General features: G+C 36.4%; 1 protein-coding gene across 2 annotated transcripts in view; it reads left to right on the forward strand.

The window, feature by feature from the left end:
- timeless (timeless circadian clock) overlaps nt 1–13022 on the forward strand; it is a 57672-nt gene extending 44650 nt beyond the window's left edge. For both annotated transcript variants that reach the window (XM_052111560.1, XM_052111559.1), the window contains 5 exons: nt 5751–5869; nt 6018–6237; nt 8780–8822; nt 8907–8989; nt 10066–13022. In XM_052111560.1, the coding sequence (XP_051967520.1) occupies nt 5751–5869; nt 6018–6237; nt 8780–8822; nt 8907–8989; nt 10066–10199 (599 nt within the window). In that variant the 3' untranslated portion in view covers nt 10200–13022. The remainder of the gene's footprint in view (nt 1–5750; nt 5870–6017; nt 6238–8779; nt 8823–8906; nt 8990–10065) is intronic.
- The last annotated feature ends 2036 nt before the right edge of the window (nt 13023–15058 follow it).

Consider the following 15058-nt stretch of genomic DNA (forward strand, 5'->3'; position numbering starts at 1 on the left):
TTTATGAAGATGTTTTATTATTATTATTATTATTATTATTATTGATGCCTGTAACACATTCCAAAAAAAGACTACAAAGAATCTGATGAGTTAAAATAAGTTGATGTGAAGCAAAAGCGGAGTCCTTCAAGAGCAAGGATGGGTCGATACTTACCAAGATACGTGAGCAAATAATCCAGCTCTTTGAGAATAATAGCTGCTTTTCCATCATTGGGGCTGAACATTTTACTGTGCTGATCCAGGCCGGTTGGCAGTTTTTTTTTTCACTGTGGTGCTTGTAAATACTTAATATACATCAGTTGTCGACAGCGTGAGAGGTAAACATTGAAGTGAGTGCGCTATAGAGGATAATTGCGTATTCCAGTTTTTTCCCCCTGGTTTTTACTCTGTGAAAGCGTAAGACATGTCCCATAAAGTAAAAAGAAAGCAAAGGGAAAAAGGCAAAAGAGGTTTACCATCATTTACTGTGGAATTGTGCATGCCACCTGACACAAACATACAAAGTAATAGTATTCAGAAGCTAAAAAGGACATTTATTGGCAATATTATATGAGTAATGTAATAATATATTAAATTATTTTTAATGAGCTGTCAAGCTTAATCACCTCCCTGACGAAAAAGGTATGTAGAGACTTACATACACTTTATTTTTATTATTACATTTAATCAACCTCACCATAGCAAAATTTTGCCAGCTACCTAGAAACAAATTAGTTACCTTGGCATTGGTAAATTGACAATAGGTTGTCACCAAAGCCATTCCACCAGTGCGGTTGAGCATGGTTTACTAACCATGCTGAGAAATCTTGGCCGAGAATGGTTTGTAATCGTGCCATGCCGAACCATGCTCAAGTGAAAGTGCAACTGTTCCTTATTGTGCTCCGAACCATTCGGCATAATAGTGGAAAAGTGCCTAATGTAACCCTAATGAGATAAAGTGGAAGGATTTTGGGAAATTCACCCTCTACATTGCACAATATAGTTAAAATATTCAAGGAATTCTGTCCCTCAGATGTCACTGTCTTAAAAACCTTAATTCTTCTGTAATGATATCATGATATGGGCTCGGGAATACTTGAGTAAACATTTGCCAGTCAACACCATTCGCAGCTGCATCCACAAATGCAAGTTTAAGGCTTTTTTTTTTTTTTTTTGCAAAAGAGAAGCCATACACATGGTTTCCATGTGTCCTGGAAAACCTGGAATTTTGCAATGCAGTTTTACAGTTATGGAAAAGTCCTGGAAAATAATTATTTGTCCTGGAAAATATTTTAGTATAACAAGTTTTACTGTATCGCTAACCTTTTGTTACATGTGCAAAAACATTGGAATGATCAGGATTTGGGATAGGTGTCAAATACACAAATTTGTATCACTTTGTCACTACTGGTGGCTGAGTGTTGTGAAGCAACATCATCAGTTGATTGTCTTGAATGAAGCTCTGTCAGGTACATTCTCTGCACATCTGCTGTCATCTTTGCTTTGCTCTGACGAAGTACTGGTATTGATAAAATGCAAATTCAGTTTTTTGTTTTTTTTTTCGTTCCAACATTGCAGTTGTGTTAACAAAAGCATTTGTGTTGTAAACTTTGACAATGACGATGATCAACACTAATTAAAAAAAAATATTCAAACCCTATTAATCTAACGATTATTCGGCGATTATTGTAACGATTAATCATTTTCTCTTAGCCGATTATTCAGCTTGTGTCCGACTTGAAGGGTTGTATTAAACGTGCTTACTAACAATAAAGAGGACAAAATCATCATTTAAAAATACCTCTTAATGACATTCACTGAATTAAAGGGAAAAAATGCTTTTTATTAAGTTTAATTCTGTAAAGTGATCGTTATCAAGTGTTTTTGTCTTGTTTTCCTTTTTAAATTGTCTTAAAGTCCAAGATCATTTTACTTGAGAAGCAAAGTATAAGATATTTAGACTTGCTTTAAGAGAATGTATCTTAAATATACAGTAAGTGTATTTTGTATATAAATGTATTTTTTCACTAGTTATACTTATGTGAGTGCAGTAAAGACAAACTATACTTATATTCAAGATCTATTCTCTAAAAGCAAATATAAATATCTTATATGCTGCTGCTCAGGTGAATGCATCTTTTAAAGGATTTTTAGATGTTTTAAAATATTTTAAATATTATATTAAATATTCTCGGAAAAAAGTAAATGTAAAGTTTTTTTTTTTTTTTTTGGAAAACAAGCCAAAACAAATCATAAATATATTTTGTTGCAGTGTATGATGGGGCTAAGACTACCTCTCTCACCTTTCTGTTGACTTCAATCCAGCTTTAACTCACAAAAAATAAACTCTCTCTTATGATTAAAGCTGCATATTGCCAATTTTCTTCAGGATAAGAAATGCACAGTAACATATATTATGATTCAATAAGTTGTGAGCCATCGCGTTATAATCTAGCTCCAGGAAGTGCGCGCTCGAGTGATGAGTGTCCTCGCGACATAGTATGACTCAGCCTGGTGCAGTTTGAGTCTCTCCCCTTTAGATCTGGACAGTCGCGCAACTCGTAGAAGAGGCGCTGACAGCACAGAGAAATGCCAGAGTCAGAGTTTGTAGTTAATTATATGACCTGCTTCTGTAATATTTGAAATTTAATAAAGCTATAAGGCATTAAAACTACATTTAAGATGTTACATCAGGGTGTTTCCTTTAAAGAACACTGACTCCACTTATTCCACAACGATAGTGCTTCTGTATTTACTTATTAGGGTATTTTTGTATAATTCCCTTGTACTTTGCGATCTACATGAGCTGAAGCTGTTTGGAAATTTTAGAGTGCATCTGGACTGTGAGCTGACTGTGTAATTCTCCCCCTCCTCAGTCAGATGTGAGCTGCAGTGCTGCTCTCACCCGTCATCATTACTGTTTAATGTGATCTCATGTTATGTTAAATGAGATCAAACGAATATTCGACAATGAAAATTTTTGTTGACAATTTTTTGTTGTCAATAACTTCGACTAATCGTGTCATCCAGTGTGTGTGTGTGTATATATATATAAAATCAATTCACAAGGCAAAGCATTAAATAAGCATTAACTATAATTTCTGTAGTGCTTTCAATATAGCACAGGAAGAACAGAATTTACAAATCACTTTGGATTTATTGGCATTTTGCATATGCGGTCCTAAATGTTTTGGAATTGATGTTGTACTTATTATTCTGCAAATTTTGGTTTGGGTTTTGTTCTGTGCACATAATTAACATTTGGATATAAATACAACCCTCCATGTAAATAACTTCATGACAGTTAAGTTTGTAGTTGTTCATATTAGGGATAGTTATTTTGGCAAACTCTTTAACTGATTAACCATCATCATTAACAGATAATTATCCGTTAACCGAAACCCCATTCATAAATAGATGTGACAAATGTTTAAACCGGTTTTGTCAACAATTCTTTACTGGTTGAGACAAGCAGGCAAGATTTATGTTTTATACTCAATTTATCCCACTAGGCTGTTAACGGTAAGACTGGCAGCCGAAAATGTGTTCCGAAGGCACGGAGGTCCTAGGAATACACACATAGCGTCTTGCTAGAGTTGCAAGCTGTGGGAATGTGCGTGCACTGTTGGTTTTCCAACACTGAAAGGGATTTGTGTGCATTTCTGATGTAATGTTGTTGAAATAGCAGTCAATCACATTCTCTGAATTATCAGTGTGAGTAGTTTTCTCCCAGAATATTCATGACGCCCACACTAGCAATCTCACTTGTAACCGCAGGTGGGTTGATCTCCTCTGCCACAGCTAAAATGTCTCCTTGATTCATTCTTGCCTTCCATCTTGTCCGAGTAAGAAATCAAAGGTGTTTGTGGTGAGGGTCAAGCATGCTGGCTATCGGTGGTACGGACACCAAGTAATCACAATCAACCTGTCAAAATGAAATTAGCCTGTAACTAATATACTTCAGTCCATCAAATATAGTGCATATTGTGGGTTTACATAAGTTAATTTTGTTACATTGTATTAAACTCTGCCACTTGTCTGTTGTCCGTCATCCTCCGCACTGACAATGTTTGTCTGAAGAAGGCTGAATGTGATTGGATAGACATTTGAACACCTCCGTTTCAGTGGACATGACTGTTGTTGCACATTTCAGAGTAGTGAGCACAAGCAAGATTTCTTACATAATTTGCCAAAACTCATCTGGGATCTCAAGAGTCATTGCATCTTGTAGTTTTGTTACTCTTCAATCAGACAATACAGCTGACTACCCACCATTGTTCCAAATGTCTCTCAAACATGTCACCTACTGAATTCCGTCTAGTTTTGCATGATTGTATGAGGTGGTGCTTGGGCAGCTCAATTGATCTTGTTTGGCCTCCGATGCCTTGCTTGTGGGATTGCCATGGTTAAAGTGCCGGACAAACATACCAGTAGAGATGGCACTAGACACATTATCAGCCACAATATTTCTTTGCGTTATCGTGTACACATGCAATCACTTTTACAGTCAGTCCTCAAGTATCTACTGCATTGAATAGTTTATCTGAGAGGTTGTCAGCAGTGAGTCTGCAAGACAAGCTATGTGTAGAACTGCTTATTTATCTGCCATTCTTCATCAATATAATGAGACTTAACCGTTATATAGCTCTTTGTAGTAAGAGTTGTCCAGTAATCTGTTTTTATAGCAAGCTTACAGCAGTAGCCAGCCGTACTTTGAGTTCTTCAGATTTCTTTCTAAATTGTGCTTCAATGCGATTAGTAATTGTGCCCCTTAATGTAATTTGATAATTCAGTTCAATGTACTTAAGCAGTTCATGGAAGCTATTGCCTTCCACCGCACTAATGGTTAACTTATTCTTAGCAATCATTTTACACACAGCACATTGTCTCCCTTGCAACATAGATGAAATGCGCGGTTGTACACACACATGCTCGTATATGTGAAGGCATGCAGATGTTTGTTGTTCGGATGGTACTGCTTTGTACTCATGCTAATACTACATTTGAGTGTTACACAACATAATTTGCATCGGACATTGTTGTCTTCACAGACAAAATGGTCCTACACTGCACTTTTTGAACGCTACATGTTTCCTGATCTTTTACACTGAGCAGAACACTGTGCACAATGGGTTTATGTGGTAAATGGTGCCCTCAAGTGTATTTAACTTGGCCGTATATTTTTTACCGGTAGCATTAATTGATCAAATTGTTAATGTCGGTTAACTGATTAAACTGTTAACAACCCTTGTTCACATGCTGATTACCATTTTATATTTTATGGTCAGTATTACAGGAAAAACGCAATGTGGGAACCCAGAAATAACTTTACTATAAGGAACCACAGATCTTTGATTTTTGTCGATGAAAGCATACAAAACTCAACATGAGCCTGCTGAAGCTGTGCTTTAAAATGGATCGAGTAGCCAATGATTGTCAGCTGGATTTATTTTATATTACACATATCTGCTTTAGATATTATATGGAAGTTTGTATTGTTGTTATCATACAAATGAAGAGTACAATCAAAATGTATGGTAATAAATGCATCTTGGCCAAATGTGACTGCATGTTGAAAACATGATGCAAAGTTTACTAGATTAATCATCAAAATAATCATCAGATTACTTGATTGCAAAAATAATCCATAGTGACGGCAACCACGCAGAGTTTTGCACTGGAAAGCACAACTTACATTATCTTGTAGATCCCAAAATATAATAAAATATTTAATTTCTTACTAATTTAATATAAAATCTATCTTTCTCCAGGTGTTTCTCATCCTGTGGCACTGGTTCCTCTGACAGAGGAGAACGAGGACGCTATGGAAAACAAGGCGTTCCAAAAACTTCTATGTAAAGTTGGTGTCCAAGCACCAGCAGATGAGCAGGTTTGTTTGGGCCTCTTATTCTCAGACACTCTTATGATATTATAAATGTTCTTATCTATCAGAAGCACTGAAGTCAAAGTTAAGAGTTTGAAGATGCATGATCTGTAGTGATGTAAAATTGTGCTCTGATGCGTCTTCTCTTCATCAGGAGTCTTTCTGGAGGATTCCGTCTGGTCTCAGTGTGTCTCAGCTGAGGACTCTAGCAGCATCTCTAGACTTGGTTGAGCAGACATCAGCTGAATGTGATAATGAGAACAGTGGAGCTGTAGAGATGCTGGAGGATGAAGATAATCAAGAGCTGAGAGCTCAAGCACTGAGAGCCCTTCTGCTGTCACGACACAGGAAAAACACCCCTGCTAATGCAAACCGTGAGCACCATACAGTTTAGATAAGGGGTATTTACACTAGTGGTTGACCGATAAATCTAAATTTAAAGTAGTTTAAAAAAAAATTGGCGTCTGCCGATTGCAACATTTTCGCAAGCCCTGGTGCCGAGAATCATCTGCTTGCTTTTGTTGGAGCCATCCGAGATTGAATTGTTACCACAATTATATGCAACATACTCTTAAGCAGTACCAATTCCAACTTTTGGAAAATGCTTAAAAATGGCAGTGTGGATGGAGAGCGTTTCGAAAACAAAAACGCAGTTTTCAAATGTATCCAGATTAATGTAGACATAGCTTAAACACTGAAATGCACCGGACATGCAACAACATATCTTGCCTGCGACAAGCCCAGAGAAGAAAAAAACAGTGCGTGCACATGTATGGCAAAGTAATTTAGAATCAAATAATGAACCACATCTTACTTACATTTTACTACCTAGCATTAGTCATCATGAAAGACATATATGCTGTGCTGCATATATGTATCAGGGTTGTGCAAAATTCAGAATATCAGAAGGAACTCCCTTTCCATTCACGAGTTTGAATTTCAATTGAATTGGCCACGCCCCACGGGAAGTTGTATTGGAATTGGAATGATAGAAAGTGACACTTTCAGTCACTCTGAAAAATTCAGTCACTCTGAAAAATTCATTTTTTACCAAGAATGCCTTTATGATTATTTTGTACTTGCAGAAACATTTTTTTGCATCTCATGCACATTTCTATGAACATGTATTTCATAGAGAGCAATGTGCTTTCAGTCTTAATCCAATCATTTCACATTTTTACTCATCACTTGAACACTTATGAGGGGGGAAAAAATGGCACGCACAGACCTCAACACATAAAACATGACAAGGTTAACAATCAGTAAATTGCTAATTTTATTAGAGATATAAACTATTCCTGACATTGCAAAACAAATTACCCACATGACAATAAAATCATCATCAACAACAATGTAAATAAAACTATTCAAACGGGCAAACAATTCAACCATATTATTTATGCCGAGTGCATGCTGAGAAGAGGAACTGAACCATATAAACATTTTATTTTGGCCAATTTGAACTGAAATAAATACATGAATCCAACTCACTGCTGTGCTTGTTGGTTTGACCAAGTATGTTGTAATAGAAAAGCTGCATTGAGACGCATTACTTGCGATCCTTAAAGGTGCTAAGCCCAAAAAACAAATAATCAAGTAAATCTTTCGATGTTTCTGGAAATACCCCATTTATTATTCATATGATATTAGAACATGTTTCATGTTGCACTGAAAAAATTGTGAATGTCATTCCATTTTAATTCTACTTAAATTCAAATTGCAATTCTACGTCCTTTTTACTACCTCAATTCAAATTAGGGATTCAGGTAAGATTGCCAATTTTGACCTTCAAAAAACAGGAATCCCTTAGGATTTCTGATATTTGTCTCGGATGGCAGAATCATAACGAAAATAGTACAAAGTGAACCAGGATTTACATGTACAAAAACATTGTAGCGATTGGGATGGTTGTCAATTACACTGATTTGTAGGGTTTTTTCACTGCTGGTGAATGCGCATTGTGGAAAAACAATGGTTGACAACGTTTAAGATAAGTAAACACTGCTTAGATGTTTCCTTATGAAGAACCGGCAAGAAGTCACACAATGTTCTCTTGTAAATGTAAACGAGTGTAAATGTTGACATCGCATATATCTAAAGAATTGAAATCTGTTGAGCAAAAAATTAGCTCATTCAATCAGGTTTTTATTTTTTTATTCCAGCCTTTAGTCCAGCTTCAGTAAATATTTAGTTTAGACGTTAGGTTAGATTTCACCCTAGTTTAATGGTCCAATGTTCAAATATTTAGCAGTGGGTACATTTTACTTTGTGCCCTTTTACTCTAAGCTGTAACTTACGCATGGCTGGTATTGACTGGCCCCTGCTGTCATCTCTGCTTTGCTCCGACAAAATAGTTTAAGTATTGATATATGACATTAAACATATTTAATTTCTAAACTTTAAAAAATGATGACAGTTTATAATGAAGATGGTAGTGTTGTGGTGCGACCTTTACACCTCAGGATGCAATTTACAATAATTCAACGATCAGAGTTTATTTTTACTGCGGTTACCACATGCAGAGCCCTATAATTATCGGGATGCAGAAAGCACAGACGAAATCTCTGAATCCGTTCAAAAATGGCATTAGATATAAAATTAGCTCAGTTTGGCGGAGACACATTAGCTGGGTTTCCATCTAAATGTTTAGCATTTTTAAGCACATTTCTAAAAATTCATACTAATCGGTGCATGTTTCCATCCATAATATCACATGCATTATCTTGAGGGAGCAGCCTTGTCATGATGAAGCAGCTGAATGGCCTCCTTGCTTTGAGGCAAGGTTTATTGAGTGTCCAAGTGTAAATACCCCCTTTGTTACTATTTTGCTGTTGCAATTTTATTTGATCTTGTGGTTTACTGTACTAGCCATTGTGAGTTATTTATTTCCCATGAATGATTGTGTCTTTTCATAAGGTTCTGCATCCTTTGAGGGCAGTTCTGATGCTGTGGAGCAAAGGTTAGTGACCGCACTGATTGAACACTATTGCTTTATTCATGTTTGCATAGAGTTTCTTACACTAAATGTGATTTTGTTTGGTAGTGATCAGATTGAGGGCAAGAGCTCTAAGAAGAGAAGCAGAGTATTGGACAGTGATGATGATGATGATGATGATGATCACAGAGGTAATGAACAACATCACAAAAGCTAATTGAGTTTCTCAAGACATTTTTCTTCTGTTGCAATGAATGGTTTAAAGGTTTTTTTTTTCCGCATCAGTGTATGAGTAACTCAAATGCTAGTCAAAGCTCTTTTCTGATATGCACTTTAAGAGCAATAAAAAAACCTTAGGATCAGTTGTTATTTCAGTGTTGTTTTGATCTGTAAGAAATTATGATTTGAACGAAGCAGGCAGGGTCGGAACACCGGGCGCATCTGGCAGACGACATGGCTCATTCTAAAATTCGAAAAACTGTTTTCGATGAAGGCATGCACACTGCCTCTGCTCAAAGTCTGTCGGTGGCACCCAGCTACGACTCTGGAGGCTGCTAAAATTTCTGCCATGGAACGGAATTCGCATGTTTTCCTTTAAATTCGACCCAAATCATTATCAAAGATTGACATAGATTATTGACTCTAGCGTTGTTCATTCTTGAAGAAGGGAAAAACCTTGATAACATTAGTGTGTACTGTCTGACACCTGAACCGTATCGATGTGCCCTGTGATTGATACCCGTGCCATGTCCTAGCCGCGACGCAGTGTTGCGCTTCTCGTCAGGTGTGTGACCCGACTTTACTCATTCAAATGAGTGGTGCATTTTATTTATTTTCTTATTAACTTATTTCAAAACTTATTTAAATCAAATAAACTGTAGATGAACGAGATGATGGTTCTTACAATTTCTGTACAATTTTGCTGTACCATTGGAATCCACACCTTTAATTGGCCACATGAGGAATTCAATTAATCTGTGAAGATTTGTGGTAATTAATAGTTGTTCTATCCAATTGTTTAACATGTTCATTGTTATTACATTTATTTATTTTCTAATCTCCAAAAAGCTTAAACTCTACATAATCCAATACAAAATTCCTCTTAACATATGCAAAGAGTATCATGTTTTGTAATGAATTTGTGCAAATACAAATGTGAGTAGAGATACACAAGGGTAAAGTACAAAAAATTAATCAATCAGTATTTTAATGTTATTTATTTTTTTGTGACGCTACACAATTTTTATTTTTATTAAAATTTTCACAGATATTACAGATGGAGACTCTTCATCCAGGATTATCTCTGAAAGTGGTGTCCATTCAGACAGCAAGGCTCCTGCTGCTCCAGCCAAACGCAGATATAAAAGAGTGCTCAGTGATGAAGAGGATGAAGATAACTAGAAATTAAAGCTAAATTAATTTACAACAAGAAATTCATTTGAAGCTAAACAAACAGGATTTGTAAGAACTTTTGGCTTGAAGAATTGTTCCTCAGACTCCTTGATTGTACTTTATAGAAGATGGGTTTTGATAATGTCCTTTTTTTTTTTTTATTCTTTTACTTTTAAATGTGGAAACATTCCTCAATCGACTGTTTGGCCATATTAAAATATTTTTTTTGAAAACCAATACAGTCTTCCAATGCAAAGTTAATTTTCTAAAGCTTGTTTTATGTGCGTTTTGGTCTAGGACATTGAAACACAAACATTGTTTTTGAAAATGTTTAAAATGATGACAATGACAACAGTTGATGTTTATCTGATATGGCAAATAAAAGTTTCAATGCATATGGTCATTTTCAATGTGCACTACCTCAGCTTTATAGGCTCGATGTTCATAGGGGTCACATGACAAAAGGTTTTTATTCAAGATTACATTTTGTAATTGAGGTAACTACAGTTAGCAGTAATAAAAACAAATTTACTCATTGTCGCATAGTGTTTTGTCTTTTCATTTTCAAGTCATTTTTATTTGAATAGCTCTTCACAACACCGTTTCAAAGCAGCTTTATAGAAAATGATGCTGTAACAGGAATTGTATCTGTTATATCTGAAAGTCTGTGTGGTTCAAAATAATTATGAGATTGAAAAAGCATGCTTTAAAAATAATAGTTTGGCCCCCAGTGAGCAAGCCAGAGGTGACCGTGGCAATGAACATACAACTTAAGATGTTAGTTTATGGAGAAAATTGCCTTGGGGAAACCAGGTTCACTAAGGGAGTTATTAGTTATCTTTGTTTAATACAAGCCATGGCTTAAATTATTAAATTGAGTAGATGTGGATGGCCAGTGTTTATTTTTTTAATGAAATGTAAAATGACTAGATATCTTTTAAGTCCATTCTGAATTTACTGCGGAAGGGCATGTAGAAGTACTGTCCTTTATTTTGCTGATGAAGGCCTTGGCGTTCCTCAGGGATCCATTCTGGGGCCAATTCTTTTTAATTTGTATATGCTCCCTCTTGGAAATATTATTAGGAGACATAATATTTTGTTTCATTTTTACGCTGATGATACACAACTTTATCTGCCTTTGAAATCAGGTGATTCTGTTCAACACCTCTTGGAATGTATTGAAGACATAAAGTGGTTATCGAGTAACTTTCTCCAGCTAAACAGTGATAAGACTGAAATGATTATTTTTGGTTCTGCTGAATCTAGAAGCGCTCTTGCTAACAAGCTTGGCCAACACTTCCACCATGTGAACTCGCATGTGAGGAATCTTGGTGTCATTATAGATTCTGACTTGGGCTTAGTCCGACAAATAAATTCAGTATTGAAAAATAGTTTTTATCAGTTACGAATGATTTCTAATTTTAAATCAGTTTTATCTTTTCAAGACCTGGAGACTGTTATTCATGCTTTTATCACCTCTCGATTGGATTATTGTAATTCTCTTTATGTTGGTCTTCCTCAATCCTCTCTTTTCCGTCTTCAACTGGTTCAAAATGCTGCAGCCAGATTTTTGACATCATCTAAAAAAAGGGATCATATTACACCAATCCTGGACTCGCTGCACTGGCTTCCTGTTTATTTTAGGATTCAATTTAAAATACTGTTGTTTGTTTTTAAGGCTCTTAATAACCAGGCCCCGTCATATATTAGGGATTTCATACAGCCATACTTACCAACTAGGTCTTTAAGATCTGAAGACAAAATGTTATTGCATATTCCTCGGTCACGTTGTATACGCAAGGGTGATAGAGCATTTGCAGTTGCTGCCCCTAGGCTATGGAATCAGCTACCGCTTGACATTAGACAAGCTTCATCACTGTCTACTTTTAAACGTAGGCTTAAAACGCATTTTTATTCTTTAGCGTTTTGCAGTATTAAATGAGATTGTCTTTTTATTTATTTATTTTATGACGTGTTTGTTTTATAAATGTATTGTATATTCATCTGTACTTGATGCGTTTGTTTTATTTTAATGTATTGTATATTCATCTGTACAGCGCTTCGGTCAGCTTTGCTGTGTTTGAGTGTGCTTTAGAAATAAATTTTACTTACGTACAAAAGTGCTGCTGGTTTTACCTTTCATCAGTTGTTTGTTTTTCCCACGTACATTGCTGGTTTTGTGAAGTCGCACCAGCACAACTCTTCAATAATTTTTACAACTTAAGACCCATGGCTGAGGAAAACATCCCAATTTAGGAACACAGAAACTCAAAGAAAGTTAGGACAGACTCCATTTTCTTTTTCGAGATTGAAATAATAAGCGTTTGTGTTTTTTTAATTTTTTTTATCTGTAAAATCTGTAACATTTTAAATTGGAAATTTCAATTGTATACTGAGAAAGAGTCTAAAATGTAAAACTGGTGTAACAGGGTTAAAAAGGTGTTTCCACTTGCCTTGTCTATTATAAGTGTATGTGCCTTTAATTATAATCGACCCGCACTATCTCTGTTCATTGGCTGGTGTCTTGTTGAGAACTGGTTCCGGTTAGGTCATTAATTTTCGAGCCAGTCAAGAGAGTGTTTGTGGTGGGTGAGTGCTCTGCGAAAATGTATTTTATTTTTATTGCTGTTCTTATATTTTTACATGTATGAGAAGGTATTTGGCTTTCTTGCTGCCAAATCATATTGTAATTGTTAATGTGCACCCTTCATTACAGAACCTTTAAGAATGCTGTGAAACTGATCACCACATTTGAATGTGTTTTAACAGGTACAGGTTATACTATATACTTCTGTATTTTGCATATCGTTTTGTATATATTCGCTGAAAATGTTCAGACGATTAATTTTCGTGCCAGTCAAGAGAGTGTTTGTGGTGGAACCTTTAAGAATGCTGTGAAACTGATCACCACATTTGAATGTGTTTTAACAGAAATAAATAATCCACCCAAGGCGTGAGATGGTGTTGGTGGTCTCTATTATTACACACAACGCAGATATGAAGTTAGGAACCATTACACTGGCTAGCCAATTTAAACAGTATATCCCATTATCCACAGGGGATATTTTGAGAATTACAACTCACAAGTGTATTGGATTGATTGAACAAGGTTAACTTAAATAAAGTGTCAGAACAGGTGACCAGGTTTAATAAATATTATTTGATGACCCAGCATTTTTAAGGATAGGATACAGCAAATCTAGGTTGAGGTCCAGTGATTATTACCTCAGCAATCCCACAGGTGAATTGATAGGGCAGATATTATATTATTACTAGATTGACTTGGAGACTTTGTAATTAGGGAAACCAGGGAATTGGGGTTAAAATATGTTTTTACAACTCAAGATATTAAACTATTAAATGCTTGGGAGATATTCAACAGATGTTTATCCTGCAAATTAAATTGGACCACTGAAATTATTTCTGCAGCAAAGAACTTGCTATACTAAAATGTGGAACTGTGGTTACAAAACCATCAAATACCCTGAGATTCGGCGGCCTTCGAAAGATATGGTTAGAAAATTCGAGAACAGATTATGCAAGTACACTAATGGTCTAAATTTACAAAAGGGCACTTTGACTCATGTGGTTCTCTCAGTGTTTTAACCCTAGAAACAACCAGACAGATACTGGATTTCCTGCCTCCAAAGAAACAGAAATGGATCGATTGGATGCTGTGTAACAAATGGGAAAGAGAAGCAGAACAAAGGGATGGTGAAGAAGCAACGCTTGCCCTTGTTGCTGTGAAAACACAAAAGAGGAAGCCCCCCTCCAGACTGAGCAGCAGCATTTGAGGAAGCACTTGAGTACTTGGCCCCACTCCGAAAGGAGGAGGAAGTCAGTAGTTGTGGTGGTGCAACTGGCCCAGCACTCCAGTCACCACCCGAAATTATGACGTAGAAGTGAAAGCGCTACTAACATATGACACGATGAGCGGGAGGGTGAAACTGGCTTACCCTTTACACACAGGCTGGAAAGCCATTACCAATAGCAACTGAAAGGTGAGACTGGAGACGAATTCCATGCATATCTAAAGACTGTTGTCGATGAGTGTGCCTTCTGGCTGGCACAGACAATTCAGGGGTCTTAAAACATAATTTTGTTAATGGCCTACTTCAAGAATTGTAAAAGGGCGTAAAGTTATCGTATCGGATTGGAAGCGCAGGCTATAGGAGTAAAAAACAAATGCTAAAAAGAAAGCCATTGAAAAACAGCAGAAACTAGGGAATGTCCAGTATATAATTTAGAAGTTTGGAACCAAGTCATTGGCTAGAAGTAGAGGCTGTGGACAGCAGCAAGAGCTGGGAGACAAGAAGGCCCAGATGAATTCTATGTGTGTGTGGCGAAAAGGGCCATTGGGCAAGGGACTTTCCAAATAGGGGCCATTACCCCCAGGGCCAATGGCTCCTCAACCCCTGGGCCCATAGTTGTCAACTAACTTACGATCCAAGCATAAAACTGATGTAGACAATACATTATGAAGACCTGCTCTGGATTTCTGCTTTTCAGATAAAAAAAAAAAAAAGTTGAAGTTGAAAAACCTAATTTCCATTGCACTTCATGGTATGAGGGTCATGACAACATAAAGTATGAAACTATGTGGTTCAATGAACCTGAAGGTGAGAAAATACATGTGGATTATTTATTGGTTTCACAACAGCTCTCAGCATTTTCTGTCAAACTAACATACTCTCAATCTGCTCTATTCCAAAAGGCGTCCTTGCTGCTGTCTTGAGATGTTGTGTCAATATATCCACATAATTTTCCTTTCTCATGATGCCATCTATTTTGTGAAGTGCACCAGTCCCTCCTGCAGCAAAGCACCCCCACAAAATGATGCTGCCACCCCCATCCTTCATGGATGGGAT

This window comes from Xyrauchen texanus, chromosome 39 (assembly GCF_025860055.1).
Source record: "Xyrauchen texanus isolate HMW12.3.18 chromosome 39, RBS_HiC_50CHRs, whole genome shotgun sequence".
NCBI lineage: Eukaryota > Metazoa > Chordata > Actinopteri > Cypriniformes > Catostomidae > Xyrauchen > Xyrauchen texanus.